Source organism: Dipteris shenzhenensis, chromosome 1, assembly GCF_047967505.1.
Source record: "Dipteris shenzhenensis isolate YYH24624 ecotype China chromosome 1, Dip_SZ_1.0, whole genome shotgun sequence".
Lineage (NCBI taxonomy): Eukaryota > Viridiplantae > Streptophyta > Polypodiopsida > Gleicheniales > Dipteridaceae > Dipteris > Dipteris shenzhenensis.
Genome location: NC_141596.1, coordinates 25,574,726 through 25,592,623, shown reverse-complemented (window position 1 = coordinate 25,592,623; position 17,898 = coordinate 25,574,726). Strand labels below are relative to the sequence as shown.

At 42.0% G+C, this 17,898-nt stretch overlaps 1 protein-coding gene across 1 annotated transcript; it reads right to left on the bottom strand.

Annotated features, from left to right (window-relative positions):
* Positions 1–236: 236 nt before the first annotated feature.
* On the bottom strand, positions 237–2,189 carry LOC147905598 (12-oxophytodienoate reductase 3-like). The gene is made up of 5 exons (XM_087380819.1): positions 2,007–2,189; positions 1,771–1,911; positions 1,552–1,682; positions 1,257–1,439; positions 237–1,158 (listed from the first exon to the last, which is right to left on the bottom strand). The coding sequence occupies exons 1-5, from the start codon at positions 2,099–2,101 to the stop codon at positions 452–454; spliced, it is 1,257 nt and encodes a 418-aa protein (XP_087236945.1). The 5' UTR covers positions 2,102–2,189; the 3' UTR covers positions 237–451.
* Positions 2,190–17,898: the final 15,709 nt, after the last annotated feature.

Below are 17,898 nucleotides of genomic sequence, written 5' to 3'. Positions count from 1 at the left end.
CTGTGGGTGCAACGACACCTAGCACTGCAACTGAAAGAGGAAACAAGGTTCGTCTAAAACCAGTAGGGCGATGCAGGGGATGAAGGAACGATTGCAGGTTCCTTGGGATGAAAGACTTATGCAACGAGGGAAAGCCATGGAGACTCGAGGAGGGAAAGCCATGCAACGATTTTCATTGGCTGAAATCCAAGAATGGCATAGCAACACTTGGGTGGCACATGGACTACAGAGAACGGACAACAAGCGCGATTATAATTTCCATCAAATAAACAAAACAATCATTTTCGCTTTCACAGGTAACGCATCGTTCCTTAGGCTTCCACTTTAAAAGTGCGAGGCCAAAAATGGAGATTACACCATTATGTCACGGGGGACGTTTTCTGCAAGAGCACGGATCGTATGCAAAGGTCCATAGATTGGCCCCCGCAGACTTTGACGGAACAGATTGCCCTCAGAATCTGGGAGAACCCGCCACCACTGGCGTCCTCGGAGACGCTACGTCCAATATCCTTCCACACTTGGATGAGCTCGGTATGCGTAGAAGCGGCCTCCTCAACGCCTTCTCCTCCACCTCCCTCGCACTCAGCATCGCGTAGTCCAAATACCCTTTCACCTGATCGTGCGTGTAGAACGTCGCCCTGTCGTAGCGGTTCAGCTTCGCCCCTACCGCAAACCGCAGCGGGAGATCCGGATTGGAAATGAACAACCTCCCATACGATATCAAATCCGCTGCCCCCGACTTAATTGCTTCCATTCCGGACTCCTTTGTGTAGCCACCGCTGCTCATCACCACTCCATCAAAAGCCTTGCTGAACAGAGAGCAATCCTCCGCCGTCTCCTTCACCCCTTGGTTGGTGAATCTAGGCTCTGTGAGATGCAAGTAGGCGAGTTTGAGTTTGTTGAGCTCTCCTATGAGGTAGAAACCCAGAGCTTCCGGATCCGTGTCTGTGGCGCCCAAGTGGTCGATGATTGGGGAAATTCTTATCGCAGTGCGGTCATGCCCCACCTCTTGGGCAACGGCAGAAACCACCTGCAAGGCAAGCCTGCAGCGGTTCTCAATGGAACCACCATATTCATCGGTGCGGTCATTGATGCCATCCTTGAAGAACTGGTCCAATAGGTAGCCGTGCCCGGCGTGAATTTCTATCCCATCGAACCCTGCGAGGTTAAGGAGAGGAAGTCAGATTTACGAAAGGGAAGTCACAGACACAGCTGCACATGAGCATCCGCAAAACGACATAAGTACGTTGTAGTACCTGCTCGACGAGCATTTTTAGCGGCTTGGCGGAACAGCTCCACAATCATTGGAATCTCATCAGTTCTCAGGGCGCGTGGTTGTGAGTACTCCGCCATGACTCCATCGGGAAGCCTGACGGACCATTCTTCCGGGACGCTTTTGGCTGTGGAGGAAACCGGGGCAGATCCGTTGGGCTGGTAGTCTGCATCGGCCGAATATAATCAAGCTTAATCTTAAGCAAAGAGCCAAAGCAGCGCTAGAGAGGTACTAAATTACTACTACCGAACGTAAAGTGCCGTGAAGACAACACATACATGTGTGGGATGCACGACCAACATGCCAGAGCTGGCAGAAGATGATACCGCCCTTTTCATGTACTCTTTGCACGACTTTCTTCCATGCTTCCACCTGCTCCTCGGTCCATATACCTGGAGAGTGCGGAAATCTGAAGCGCAAAGAAAAGAGATCAGTCTTCCAACAAAAGCGATTACGTCTGAGGGCTTGCATTAAACGAGATCTAGATAGGTGCCTACCCGATGGCCCCTTGGGTGACCGCGACTGCCTCAGAAATCAGCAAACCACCTGGGGTTGCTCGCTGGGCATAGAAATCGACATGGGCACGCTGAGGGACATAGTTGAGGGCTCGGCAACGAGTGACAGGAGCCAAAACGACCCTGAGCATGAGCAGAAAAGAAGAAGAAGAAGTCAGAGACGAGATTTCGTCACAAGGCAACAAGGAGAAAGATGGAAAATGAGGACCAAATGAAACCTGTGGGAGAGCTGAAAGTTTTCGAGCTTCAGAGGAGAGAGAAGAGTGGAGAAGACATCATCCTCGAGGTTGTAGGCGATGGCTGTTTTGGGCATTCTAAGGTGAGGGTGGCGGGAAAAGGAGGGGTGAGGAGGAGGGCTGAGCTAGTTTGGAGAGGAGCTAAGGAATGCTGTAGCGTGTGAGGAACGTGAGACTGAAGAGGCTAGTGTTGATGAAGGGCGACTTGTGAGAGCGTTGAAATTTGAGAGGAAGAGGCTCTTCTTAAATAGAGGAGGAGACCAAATTCACCATCGTAAATCAACCATTTTGCCCCCTAAAGTAGAACGCGGTCCAACCATGAATAAGCGCCTACCACATTGGATGGTCTTTGTTTTATGGAAATTCAAGTTGACTTCATGTTTAGCCCGTTCATTGGATGCATTTGGCCACGTTGGATGTTCTTTGTTATATGGAATTTCACAAAAGCCTCAAGTTGTAACTTGTCTTCATGTTTATCCCCCTTGCATTGGATGAATTTGGGTGCATTGGATGAATTTGGGTGCATTGGATGCATTTGGCTTTGATGTTCTTTGTTATATGGAATTTCACAAAAGCTTCAAGTTGTAACTTGTCTTCATGTTTATCCCCCTTGCATTAGATGCATTTGGGCCCTCGAATAGGCATGAGTGGGTAATCTTGCTTGTCCATGATCAATGGGCATGTTCACGTGGTCATAGTTTGTAAACAATCTTATTTGTAGTTTTTTTTTCCCAAAATATCCCATGCAAGTCCCACATAATGCAAATCCCCACACAACTTTGTAACATATTTTTATTGATGAGGATCTTACTTTGTGGTCTTGCCATGACATAATCACTGATGCAATCCTTTCAAAACACTCTATTGGGAAATTTGAAAATCTCCCAATGCTTATTTTTAATTCCTGAATTTCCCAAGATATTTTTTTACCATGGCACTATACAAACCATAAATTAAAGTAGTAAATTAATCAATAGAGTCACCCAATGTACTTCGAAATTGTGCACATATTGTGGAAATATAGTTGATTACACCACATGGCCAAATCAAATCTTACATGGTTAAACTTCATGCACCACGCTGTACTAGACAAGTGTCACTATGATAAGGATCATGTTAGTAATATGAAGAATTTACTTAATTTCAAAACACTTAAAAAATAGATGGAGTGCATCATTAAAACTAGTATCTAGAAACAATTAAAATCTTACAATTTATGCCCAATAAAAAAGCGTTTAAGAAATGATTCCTCTCATTAAAACATGAAAAAATCAATTAGATCTCATAATTTGCAAGTAGTTCCTTGGTTGCATTAATATCACGAGTTATTTGTATAGTTATCTTTCCATATGAAGTATCATTATCAAACTCATAAGAATACCATGGTTCTAGGGTTGTGATTATGCATAGCATACATTCTCCTATTCCATGCACTTCTTAGAACTGTTTATGTAGCCCCCCACATTACCATCATGTACATCACCAACAATGTATACTTTATTCTTTTCAAGATCAACTCTTGGATCCTCAACAATAGTGTCCTTTAGTGCTCAGTGGTTTAATGAGCTAGGAGTCCTTCTGTTCGAATATTTATACTTTAGTCCTTCGTATGTTATAATAGTTTTTTTTTTCTATGGTTTTTAGTGCAAATAAGCCAAGGCCAACTCCATTAATCATTGAATCATCGATCATAAAGAAAATCCCAAACGTAGAGTGGCAAAGTGCAGGGTTTGAAGTCATTGTGATAAATAGTATATTTGCATAGCACACATACTTCTCCCTTTCTTGTCTTCTAATCACACACAGTTCACCTTTTCTTGTCTTGAATCTAGTAAAAATCACAAATACAAGATGTAATCAAAATTCTAGAGACTAAACATAAGAAAAAATACTATTGTAGAAGAAGTGTTTAGTCTCTAATCATAGCCTTTTGATGCTCATCACCTCTGATGTTAGACTTGGTTGAAGAAGTGCCCTTCTCTCCTTGAATCTTGATTGTATTCCGTTCAAGAATTACATTCATATAATGGGGATACCAAATTCCAGTGGTTGTTGACCATATGCATTAAAGTTTATCACCCCATTCACATTTTTAGCTACATCTAGATGAAGAGAGAAGGGTAGTATCTCTTCAATCAAAACTAAATCCTGATGATCACAATTAAATGACACTACTACACATGGGCCTTGTTCCAATGATTAAGCGTCGGTGTTTAGCATGTGCAGTGCGCTAATCGTCGGTACGTATGATGAGATTAATAAGGTTGGTATATAGCAACTAATAACAGAAGTGTAATGGTCAGTATGTACCGACTCTGTGAAGCTTTCCTATACCAACCTTTAATAGAGAGTGTTTCCCAATGACAAAAAAAATTCTTTTCATATATGTTTGATCCTTTGAAAGAATAAAAATACAAGAGCATGTACATCAAGTTTGAAGCTCATATATTCATGTCCAAGTTTGAGATGAAAAAAATCAATCAAGAGAATTTACATCAATGGCTTCATCCTGAGCCAGGTCCTATGCGCCAAACAAGTCTATCTCCAACTCTATAACCAGTTGATCTCCTATATCATCATCGTACTTTGGCATTGTATGTTCACCTAAGACTTGATCTTGTAATTCCCGTTCTTCAATAAAGTCGAGTGATTCTTGATCGTCATCTTCTTCCTCAATATCGTGATCTCCATCTTCCTCCCGTACGATGTCATTATGTGCATCTTCTTCTTGGCTCATATTGTGATCTTCATCTTCTTCGCTAGATCCATCTGGATCAATTGGATATGGCATTGGTAGTGGCATATCCATATCCACATCTCTATCTTAAAAATTCTGTTTACTTTGTGGTGTAACTTAGATCACATACCACCATCTTGGATGAGAACGATCTAGATGAAAAACCACCTATATTGAAGATGGGTGCCAAATGCCATCAATTATATCCACTACTATTCTGCAAGCATTTGTATCTTTAAAAACAAGAAAAAATATTTGATTAAGTCAGAAATACTTAATCATGACATTCATGCACTTCGAAAGATCGCTTTCAAGTTTAGAGATGTTAGTCAAAGCTTAGGACCATATGGAAAACTTTTAATGCTCCTGTGACCACTCTCAAATAAACTACTACTAAAGCGAAAGCGGAGAATCTTTTTGACGTTTACAAATTCTTGATTGCAATTGTACCAAGGGGAAAGCAAGAAAGGTCAGAGGTGATGATAAGTTTTAAGATAGTAAGGGACAAGTATCAAGACTACACAAGTATACTTTTCCATAATGATGAAGTTTTTGATTAGATAAAAAAGTAGATACAAACATGTACCAATTGATCTTAAAAAACAAAAGCATTGGATTAATTAAATCATTAGTATGCACCTGCTCATAATGCCCATGGCATCGAGTGGAGCGGTGACACAGTTGCCAATAGAGTTACCTGAGATTGACATCAATGAATGCACGCAGACGCTATGGAAAGCAATAAACAAATGATATGTGCAATATCCACAAGAACGGAATACAAATATGCAAGAGATAGAACACTTAAGAATACTGTATTTCGGAGCAATAGCTTGCACAACATCTGTGTACACAATGATCTCGGAATGCTAGTAATAACACGCATACAGAACTGTCTGACGGTTAGAGAAATAGCCGTTGAAGACTACAACCGCTTGGAGATCTGAACCTCAATCCTTACAACTAACCTACCCTCGCACACCCCAGGTCATTACTGCTAACCCACATGGTTATGCAATAACACATGGCACTCATGGTGTATTGTGCGAACCACACATGCACATCCCCAGATTAAAGTCAAATGCCTTACACAGTGCAAAGTGTGTGTGCAACAATCATTTTAGGCATAGCCTCGACAGAGAACTAGGTGTGGTAAGTTAAATCTCTCTCTTCACTTAGTACACAAGAATTACCAAGTATCTCATTCCGAAAAACAATCAGAATAACATCCACTCTCTGTAGTCGCAATGCCTATCTGAAGGTCCTTTTTTATTTCTCCTCCCTATCCAAAAGCATCCCTGCATTTCGGACATCTTCGATGTTGCCTGTCCAAAAGCAACCACTATAGTGACGTATGTGCTTTGCTACACAACGACACTTTATTTTGCAAGGCCCTTCTGCAGCCATCGTCATAGTTCTACTCTTCATTTGAACTAGATATGTACTGAACAGGCGCAATAATGCCACCCCTTTTGCTCAGTCCCGCATCTCAGTCCCGCATCACTACTCTTAGGTAACTCTGTCGACAACTGTCGCTACTCCACTCGAAGCAGCATCTGCAGTCGTCTCTAACTGTCGCTTCCACATGAACATCTTCAATCTTTGATCCTGCTCCAGATCCATCAGCCATTGCAATCGATGAGGCTTGGATCTATTCACTACCTGTTGTTCATGCCACTGCTTTGTGGGTAATACTTCATCTATCCATGCACCCAGTGGTAATTGCTATTGCCATCGTTCCTGTGCCATCGCACGTCTTTGAATCACCATTGGCTCATAGGAAGGGGGATCTGGTAACCTTGGAAAAGGTGTGTGCTTACTAAAATACTTCCCCAGAAACTTATCTGCCTCTTTCCACCAAGGAGGACGAGGAGGCAATGACAGACTGAAAGAATGAGTGCACAATTCCAACCACAAACAAAGTGAACGCCTCTGTTGCTTCAACACGTCAATTCTTTTGCTATTATAGAGAACGACTTCCACAATGCCTTATGCCAGCTCTTCATATTTGGCTTGCCAATCCTCTTCAATTTGCACTGTCTCCGCAACCACTCCTTTTCCCTTATCCGTACCACCGCCACCCGAAGAAGTGCTAGACTCTTTTGGTCTAGAACTAGTCGATAGCTACAGACCTTGTTGCTGACTAGAACCCGCACCAGTGCCTGCATCTCCATCTGTCCTGGTTTGTCATTCATGCAGAACCAGCTCTCGATAGGTTTGTGGAACAATAGCCACACTCCATCTGGCCACCTGCCTATCCCATTCCACCCTCACATCACCCTAAAGAGCTTCTAGGAGTGAGCCCATCTGCTCCATGTTAACACTCATGTTCCTCAAAAAATCCCACAAATACTCTGCTAGCGCATCAGTAGTACGTCGATGTAGCAACTCTTGCTCAACACTCGATGCTACATGGCCTCCGAATGTGCCTCCGCCACTTAAACTCTGGCTTCAAGGATTGACATCCGGTCCTCTAGTTGCCGCACTCGCTCTTGCTGACCTCACAGAGACTCATTTTCCATGCGCAACTGCGTGACTTCTGCCTCTAGACTGGTCACTCTAGTAGATTCTCCCCCCGTACCAATTTGTGAAGCTATCTACATGAGCAAATGCAAACAAAACTGCAGCTAGATATGCATAGATTGCGACCAAAAATTGAACCTGGTAGAAGACACTGGTGATACACCCACAAACTCCGAGATCATCGTTAACACTTCTGTTGCCAACACCCTCACTGCATCAACGACAGCCCACTGATGTTGTAGTAGTCACCGCAATTGTTGTTGCTATACTCTACTGAACCTGCTCCATCCACCGTTGCGTCAGGGAACCTCCCACCACCAGAGTATCGTGCCTAGGATCACCACTGTAGTAGACATTGGAGTCACCGTCACCCACTCTACCATGATTGGTAACGCCATCGATGTAGACACAGCAATCTATGTCGTCGCCTTTCCACTAGTGGAAATGCCTCCAACACCACCAATATGTACAGGAGTTGAAGATGCAAGGGGAGATACCACCCGCTACTTAAGGCAAGGCTTCTTTCATCATTGTTTCATAGCCACTCCACCAAACGATCCCTCAACTTCATCCTAGGCAGGCCCCTCAAGTGCAAGAGTGAGCACCAAGGCAGTCGACCGTCTAAGTGCTGTCGACTCCAAATGAATGGGAAACAAAATCTCCAGAACCTTCCCAATCTTGGAATTGCCTCCCTGCTTCTTATCCACATGAGTTGCCACCCGTAAAGCCTTTGCATCAATCTGCTCCTTTAGGATCCATGCCCATGGCACCGTCCTCTCTTCAACAACATCTATCATCCCTTGAGTCCAAGGCGTGATGCTATACGTCTTGGCATGCCAGAACATTGACTCGAGAATCCAGCGATACGGGTCCCTCATCTGAGCATCTGAACATTCACTCAGCTTGTATTTGCCCTTGGTAGGAGCTCCAAACTCCGCCTCCATCATCGCTGGTGTACACATTGGTTGCACAATCATCACTCCATCCATAGGCAAAAAGAGACGTTGATGAATCAATTGCAGAATTAGCTCCCAATGCTCATTTAAAAACTCCACAATAGTTCTCATTGCCAACTGCTGTGGCAAAGCACCGATGCTGATGGGATGATTAGCCACCCTCTGCCAATCGATACTGCTAAAACTACAAATCCGTAGTCGCTGAAGATGAGCATCAATCAATTGAGAATCTATATACACCAATGGAAGAAGAGGGAGAAATTGAGCATGAGCCATCCCCATGGCGAGGTGAAGGAGAAGAAACAAGATAACAGTGAACACTGATGAGAACTAGAAGGCGAATGCACTCAAGAGAACTGCAAGTGCGATGACAAGCAAGTAGCAAGCAACTGGTACATGCAAACAATGGATCAAGAGTGGCGATTGAGATTGCCAATATCTCGCCCTGACACACCACCCAAAGATTACACAGTTGCACTAATGAAACAATGTTTTGGGTTTAGAGGTGGCTTAGCTAATGTGGCAAAGCCCTATAGGCTACAAGGGAGACGAGGTTCTCTTGATCCTCCTCCTCAAATGATGATCTTCCATTGCTCTCTTCTCTCTACAACATACACTCAAGGTCTTTATATATGTAGCCATGCAAACGTTAAAAAACTTGATTTTATAATGTAGTGCACTAAAAAACATGCATGTCTTATCAATGTAAATTCATAAAATTTCCAATTCAATCTTGCAAATTTAAATCCCTAGGAAACACATACAATAACAATTTCCATAAACTTGCAAATAAGAAACTATTAGGTGAAACATCAAATTTTCATTTTCCATTGTCAGGCATTGCAGTTTTTTTGTGAACACTGCTCCCCATATAGGAGAGTCACTACTACACACGAACCCTATTGCGATGCTTAAGTACCGACATTTAGCGTGCACGGTGTGCTAATCGTTGGTATTGGAAGAGGGATTAATTGTTAACAGACAAATGTCACTATATAGCGATGCTTGTCTAAAGTCGCTATATATAACACTTATCAGATTGTGAATGTTCGTTATATAGCGACACTGAGACAGTTTCCTATAGCGACGTTTTACAGAGAGTGTTTTTTCCTATACTGACCTTAAAAGATAGTTTTTCCCAATGACAAAATTTTTTTCATTTTCATACATGTTTGATCCTTTGAGAGAATAAAAGTGCAAGAGCATGTACATCAAGCCTCAACCTAGGAAATCTGCGCCTCATTAGAGATGGGGAATGGCTCGGACTCCTCCGACGAGACACGGCTGACCGTGTCTGCCAGACAACTGTGATGCATGTAGCTATCTGTAATGCCTTCCACATCAATGGTGAAGATAGGAACCAACTCCAGATTTGCCTTGAGAAAGGCTTCCTCCTCATCATCCTCCAATCCATCCATCATGTTCACCATCTTGGCCAACATGCGTCTGACCGCATCCACCAATGCTGCTACGACTCCCATTGTGACCCGCACTTTCTTCTTTCCCTCCACACTAAAATGACATTTTGCTCCCAATTTTGCTTGACTTTCACTTGCTGCAACCAAGGCCTACCCAAAGGATGCTATACTCTGGTGTTGCGGCTTCCATGTTGAGCACCACAAAAGACACTACGAATGATATGCCCACTATGAAGAGAGTGGGAGAGAAGTAAGGAGTCTCACTTACAGCTTTCTCACATAGACAATGGGGGAATACACACAAAGGTGGAGGCTGAAAACAGTTTTCCTCTTCTTAGTTGTGAAAGCCAAAAGAACTCTCTAAGTACAAAAAGAATAGGTGAACCCAATATGTGGGTCTCAAACCAAACTTAGCTAACCTAGGTGGCATACTAACTAAGCCACTGACTATAGTACATAAAGATAAGTGTCATCTAGCTATTAGTCATGGATAGTGTACCAACCGCATCCGCAGCTAATAAGTCGGTGACATAAATGCACAACGGTCACCCTGGCATATCACGAGTGGAGCTCGATATATCAACACCCCCCCTTGAGCTCAATCCCAATTCCTGCACACCAAGCAGGTCTCTAAACTTGCGTAGCTTCTCTGTGCCCAATGCCTTCGTGAATATGTCAGCTACCTGATCCTCTATGCTGACATAAACTAGATCAATAAAACCTACTAGAACCTTTTTCTGCACATAGTGATAATGCATCTCAATGTGCTTTGTTCTAGCATGATAGACTGGGTTATTTGCCAAGTGTATACTGCTCATGTTGTCATAATAAATGACAGCTGGCCCATCTGTAGACTGATGCATATCATAAAGTAGCTCATGCAACCAAGCTACCTCACATACAGCCATTGCTGTACCCCTGTACTCAGCCTCTGTGCTCGATAAGGCAACTATAGGCTATTTCTTGCTGCTCCAAGTGACTGCAGCACTCCCAAAAGAGAACACATATCCACTGGTAGATCGTCTATCAGAAATACTACCAGCCCAATCAGCATCAGTGTATCCATGCAACTGTATCTGAACCCCAGTCTCATAAAATAGTCCATACTGCAATGTGGACTTCACATAGCTCAATATGCGTCTAGTCGCATCCAAATGCAGTTTTCTTAGAGCCTGCATAAACTGACTTACCAACCCAATAGCATAGCTCAAATCTGGTCTGGTAATATTCAAATAAATCAAACTTCCTACTATGCATCTGTACATAGTAGGGTCTTCCAAAAGCTCACTTGCATCTGCGCTCAACTTCACATTATACTCCAAAGGAACTGAAATAGGCTTACAACCTGTCATCCCATATTTGGATAGCATGTCCATGTGAAGAGAGTATGTGAAGAGAGTGGGAGAGAAGTAAGGAGTCTCACTTGCAGCTTTCTCACATACACAATGGGGAAATACACACAAAGGTGGAGGCTGAAAACAGTTTTCCTCTTCTTAGTTGTGAAAGCCAAAAGAACTCTCTTAGTATAAAAGGAATAGGTGAACCCTATATGTGGGTCTCAAACCAAGCTCAGCTAACCTAGGTGGCATACTAACTGAGCCACTAACTAGAGTACATAAAGATAGCTGTCATCCAACTATTATTCATGGGCGTCGTACCAATTGCATCTGCACCTAACAAGTTCGTGACATAAATGCACAACGGTCACCTTGGCATATCACAAACAAAGCTCGATATCTCAACACTCCCCCTCGAGCTCAATCCCAATTCCTGCACACCAAGCAGGTCTCTGAACTTGCACAACTTCTCTGTGCCCAATGCCTTCGTGAATATGTCAACTACCTGATCCTCTGTGCTGACATAAACTAGATCAATAAAACCTACTAGAACCTTCTCCTGCACATAGCGATAATGCATCTCAATGTGCTTTGTTCTAGCATGATAGACTGGGTTATTTGCCAAGTATATATTGCTCATTTTGTCACATTAAATGATAACTGGCCCATCTGTAGACTGATGCATATCATAAAGTAGCTTATGCAACCAAGGTACCTCACATGCAACCATTGCTGCACCCCTGTACTTAACCTCTGTGCTCAACAAGGCAACTATAGGCTATTTTTTGCTGCTCTAAGTGACTGCAGCACTCCCAAAAGAGAACACATATCCACTGGTAGATCGTCTATCAGAAATACTACCAGCCCAATTAGCATCAGTGTATCCATGCAATTGTATCTAAACCCTAGTCTCATAAAATAGTCCATACTGCAATGTGGACTTCACATACCTCAGTATGCATCTAGCCACATCCAAATGCGGTTTCCTTGGAGCCTGCACAAACTGACTTACCAACCCAATAGCATAGCTCAAATCTGGCCTGGTAATAGTCATATAAATCAAACTTCCTACCATGCGTCTGTACATAGTAGGGTCTTCCAGAAGCTCACTTGCATCTACGCTCAACTTCACATTCTACTCCAAAGGAACTTAAATAGGCTTACACCTTGTCATCCCATATTTGGACAACATGTCCAATCCATACTGCCTCTGTAAGAGCCATATCCCACTTGTGGATCTAATCACCTCAATGCCCAAGAAATAACGTAGCTCTCCCAAATCCTTCATCTCAAACTTCTGCTTCAATAGCATTTTCACATGAAGGATATCTTCATCACTATCACCTGTGATGATCAAATCATTAACATAAATGACAAGCAGCATAATGCCTTTCTCTGTTTTTCTCACATAAAGTGAGAAATCTGCCTTGGAAATCTAAAAGCCAATAGTGACAAGATACTGTCCTATCTTGTCAGACCATGCACTGGGTGCTTTCTTAAAGCCATACAAGGCTTTCTTCAACCTGCAAACAAACTTAGGATGAACAACATGCATATAACCTGGTGGCTGCTCCATATAGACCTCTTCTTGCAAATCACCATGCAAGAAAGCATTCTTTACATCCATTTGATGTAAAGACCATCCCTTTGATGTAGCCATAGCAATGATTGCTCTTACGGTTTCCATCCTTGCAACCGAACTGAATGTTTCTTCATAATCAATGCCATATGTTTGTGCATACCCCTTGACAACTAATCTTGCCTTGTATCTGTTCACAGAACCATTTGTATTGTGCTTCACCTTATAAACCCACTTGTAGCCAATTGCATGCTTGTCTTTAGGCAAAGGCACCAATTCCCATAAAGCATTTGCTTCCAAGGCATCCATTTCTTCATCCATGGCTTTCTCCCATTTTTCTTTTTCCATGGCTTGCTCAAAAGAAGTGGGTTCTGGTTCATGTATCACTTTGACCATATAGGCATAGTGAATGGTTGTAAATCCATCATATTTCAGCCTATCCACTGGATACTTAACTCTGGTAGACCTGTGCAAAATAGGCTCACTATGAGGTGCTCTCAAAACATCCCTTGTTTTCCTTACTCCAGGTGTAATAATAGAAGGAATACCCAAATCATCATCAAGGCTCTATTCTGAGCCACTAGATTCACCATCCACATAAGAGTGACTGCATTCACATACATCGGCCTGCTCTACCTCTGGCTCTACCTCTTCCAGCATTTGAGTAGAAGACAATTTCTTTTGAAGTTCCTCTTGAAGAAGATGCACCACCATTTCTCTGCTCTTCAAAAATTAGAAGAGCAATCAACTCCCCAAAATTAAGAAATTTTTCACGGACAACAATGGATAAGCAATCCATACTGCCTCTGCAAGAGCCATATCCCACTTGTGGATCTAATCACCTCGATGCCCAAGAAGTAACACAACTCTACCAAATCCTTCATCTCAAATTTTTGCTTCAATAGCATTTTCACATGAAGGATATCTTCATCGAGTCTTCATCACTATCACTTGTGATGATCAAATCATCAACATAAATGACAAGTAGCATAATGCTTTTCTCTGTTTTTCTCACATAAAGTGAGAAATCTGCCTTGAAAATTTGAAAGCCCATAGTGACAAGATACTATCCTATCTTGCCAGACCATGCTCTGGTTACTTGCTTCAAGCCATACGAGGCTTTCTTCAACCTGCAAACAAACTTAGGATGAACAGCATGAACATAACCTGGTGGCTGCTCCATATAGACCTCTTCTTGCAAATCACCATTCAAGAAAGCATTCTTTACATCCATCTGATGTAAAGAACATCCCTTTGATGTAGCCATAGCAATGACTGCTCTTACGGTTGCCATCCTTACAACCAGACTAAATGTTTCTTCATAATCAATGCCATATGTCTATACATATCCCTTGATAACTAATCTTGCCTTGTATCTATTCACAGAACCATCTGCATTGTGCTTCACCTTATAAACCCACTTGTAGCCAATTGCATTCTTGTCTTTAGGCAAAGGCACCAATTCCCATGTAGCATTTGCTTCCAAGGCATCCATTTCTTCATCCATGGCTTTCTCCCATTTTTCTTTTCCCATGGCTTGCTCAAAAGAAGTGGGTTCTGGTTCATGTATCATTTTGACCATATAGGCATAGTGAATGGCTATAAATCCATCATATTTTAGCCTATCCATAGGATACCTAGCTCTCGTAGAGCTGCGCAAAATAAGCTCACTACCAGGTGCTCTCAAAATATCCCTTGTCTTTCTTACTCCAGGTGTAACAACAGAAGGAATACCCAACTCATCATCAAGGCTCTGTTCTGAGCCACTGGATTCACCATCCACATAAGAGTGACCTGCATTCACATCAATCATGGGCTGATCTACTTCCTCTTTTCCTTTTCGTGATACTTGCATACCACTATCTGCATTGCTTTGAGGAGATCCTCCTAATCTCAATCTGCCTCATGAACAGGAATGGATGTCTGGAATTGTGCATAATACTTTTGAGCTACATAAGAGGTGAAATTGGTTCCCAGTCCCAAACTGTTAAGGGACTACAGTAGAAAATCTCAATTAAGTCTGTCATATGCCTTATCAAAGTCTATTTTTATTAAACAGATCTCTTGCTTGCTTTCTTCAGCATGTGTGCAGCCTTCCCATAGGTTGATAATTGCCTCTAAAAGATGTTTGTTCTTTATGAATCCTTTCTATTCCTTCAGAATCCAATTGTCCATTATACATCTCAATCTCAGAGAAATGGCTTTGGCATAAATCTTGTATGAACAATTTAACATGGTGAGGGGTCTCTAATTTTTTAGAACTGACCTGTCCCCTTCTTTTGGGATAAGATTTATTACCCCTCCATTTAAGTGATTTGGAAGAAAGCCTTGATTAGCACTCTCTCTCCAAATAGCCAATAAAGAAGGTCCGATAGTGTCCCAGAAAAACTTGTAGAATTCTACAAGAAGTCCATCTTCTCCACGTATTTTTCCATCAACCATTGAAAAGGCAGCCTCTTTAAGTTCCTATAGAGAGAGATCATTTTCTATATGATTTTTGTCTAGGCTAGACACTTTGATTTGTTTGATTGATTGACACCTCTGACTGACTGACACCTATCTCTAGCCTCCAAGACCTTGTTATCTGCTATGTCCACTGTACTCAAAAGATTTTTGAAGTGACTAACAATGGTGTCCACATTTTCTGCTTCTATTTTAGCCACTTCACCATCTTCCTTTTGCAACAAAGGAATTTCCTCTTGGTATCTTCTCCTGTATCCATATTTATTTTCTTTTATCCAGTAATTGTTGCTGGGCATTGAAATCATTCATCCTTGCTTTTTGTTCCAGTATTTCAATCTCTTTCTTCAGTTTGTCCATTCTCCTTGCTTTGATAGCAACTTTGTTTTTTTTTGCTTCCTTTAGAATTGTCTGGACACTTTCTACAGCATCTTTCCAACCCTATGAAAATGAATTTGCTGCTGAAAAAGAAAAATTCCATTTTTCTATAATCTATTTTTGGACTACTGTCTCCAACTTGAACAAGGGTCAGCTTTAAACCATGAATTTCCTTTCTTCCCACTCCCCAAATCAATACAAGCTAACACACGCTTGTGATCTGACAAGGTGAGAGAGGAAAAGGTTGATTGCTTGACTTCTAGAGCCTGATCTTAGGCAATATACACTCTGTCCAATCTAGCTTCTCTCCTCAAATTGCCTACCTGCTTGTTGCTCCATGTGTAAATACTAGGTGTGCCAATGTCAACAACTTGCAAGCTTTCCTTGAGATCTTCCCAGATTTGTTGTTTAGCCCCCCTAATTACTGATCCCTTTTGCATCCATCTGTCTTTAGAATTCTCCACCATATTGAAATCCCCCATAATGACACAGTCACTCCCCAAACTCAACATTGAGTTCCATGTGGCTCTCTTTTCCATGGATCCTGTTGGGGCATATACTTACACATCTGTGAAAGAAAATCTTTTCATTTTGCATTCTAGAGCCAGCAATCTATGATTTAATTCCTGCATACACTTGATGACACAATCCTTGTAGTGTGAAAGTATCCCAATTGCAGTGCCCTTTCTACCTTCCTCATGATTTGTAAAATACCATATTCTTCTATTGTCAACATTTTTTAGTCTATTTTCTAGAGTGTCATTTATTACTTTAACCTCTTGTAAAACAAGAAAGGTTGGGGACAAAGAGCTATCCCTCAGCCACTTGGCTAGTTCCTAACTCCTCCAAGGGTCAATTAACCCATATACATTGAGTGTGAGAAAAGTGAATGGTTTATTTACCATTCTTACTCTTCCCCTTTTTAGCCTTGGGGGATGGGCTTTTGGGTGGGGCACTCTAGCCTTTGACTTGAGAGATCCTTCTCTTGTTCAAGGTAGTGGCTTGAGGTTTGACAGGGGCTTCAGCAGTCTTATCCTATTTTTGTGCCAGAGGGAGTTCTTCCTCTGATTCTCCCACATCTAATTCACTCATGTTGGCATCTACTTGATTAACATCCTCCTCAAACTCAATGGACTAGCTAGGTTTGATTTCAGCCTCTTCCATTTGGGCATCCTATATCCATTTCTTTGTTTCCTAGTCAATGAGTGCATCAAAATCATTGTTGGTGGCCAGTGGAAAAGTAACTCTCTCCTTCTCTTATTGAATATTAGGCTTCCTCTATTCTTCTGCCTCCTTGACTTTACCCTTATCTGCCTCTGTTTCTGTATTTTTCTCCAAAGTCTGATTCTTTGGTCTACCTTTGACAATCTACTTGGGCTTGGGAGGGGGACTGGCCTATTGTTGAGCTAGTTCTTGGATTTGTTTGGGTCTGTTCCTCCTTAGAGGGCAACTTTTAACTATGTGAGATGACAATCCACACAAAAAGCATGAATTAGGAAGGTTCTTGTAAACCAGAGGCTGCTCTATATAGACACTCCCATTTCTATTGACTATCACCAGTGTCTCTGGGAGCTCCTCAACAATATTTAACCTAACACATACCTGGGGGTGACCTCTAGGATTGATGAATTAATCCTTCTTTACATCTATAACTTGTCCTAGGCTTCTGCAAAGGCTAGGGGCTTGATTCACTAAAGAGAAAGGAAGGTTAGGTAGCTCTACCCAAACAGGGACAAAGGTGGATCTAGACTTCAGGTTTAAAGTCCTTAGACCAAAACTCTAAATAGAGAGTTTGATGCTTTATGGTCCAAAGAGCATGTTGAAGATCCTTCTAGGCCAAAAAGGAAAAAGAAGAACCCTTTTCTTAAGAATCTAACAGTGGTGACCACCAACCCTTTTCTTATCCAATTGTTTCTAAGCCACCCCTCAAGAAAGGCAGCTGGAGGTCTAGGACTGGGAAAATATCCTATTAGAGCATGAGATTCCAGCCATTCTATGGATTGCTCTAATCTATCTTCATCAAGAAAAGCAACCACTTTACCTCTAGGAGGTGGCTTCTCCTCACTGTTGATTCTCCTATTGATATTGTCGTGGGTCTTTTGATGCATGACCTTCAGCTTCTCCTCTATTGTTTGATGTCCTGGTCCCTCCACTTGTATTTGCTATTGTCTTGGGACCTCCATTTGCATAGTTAATGGATTGAGAATTGGGAGAGGAAATTATGTCTCCATCTCTGGCGAGGTACAAATTATTCATTTCAAAAACAAGATGAGATACAAAGTGCTCCTTGATACAACAAGGAGATAACAATTCTTGTGCATATCATGTACAATCATTTGCTTAATTCTTCTATGAGTGATGCCAATCTACTTGCTGACTATAGGAGTCCAGGCTAGTACCAAAGTCGAGGTCAATGCCACATACCATTTCTACATTTCGAATGATAGGAAACATGACACCTTATTTGTGCAGCATGTATTTCTACT

What these genes read in the sequence shown, in the direction of transcription:
- LOC147905598 (XM_087380819.1), bottom strand. Translation starts at nt 2,101, where the DNA reads ATGCCCAAAACAGCCATCGCCTACAACCTCGAGGATGATGTCTTCTCC. An exon ending in TGGTCGTGCATCCCACACAT is followed by an intron (nt 1,440 to 1,551) that starts GTATGTGTTGTC and finishes CGGCCGATGCAG; the next exon opens with ACTACCAGCCCAACGGATCT. An exon ending in TAAAAATGCTCGTCGAGCAG is followed by an intron (nt 1,159 to 1,256) that starts GTACTACAACGT and finishes TTAACCTCGCAG; the next exon opens with GGTTCGATGGGATAGAAATT.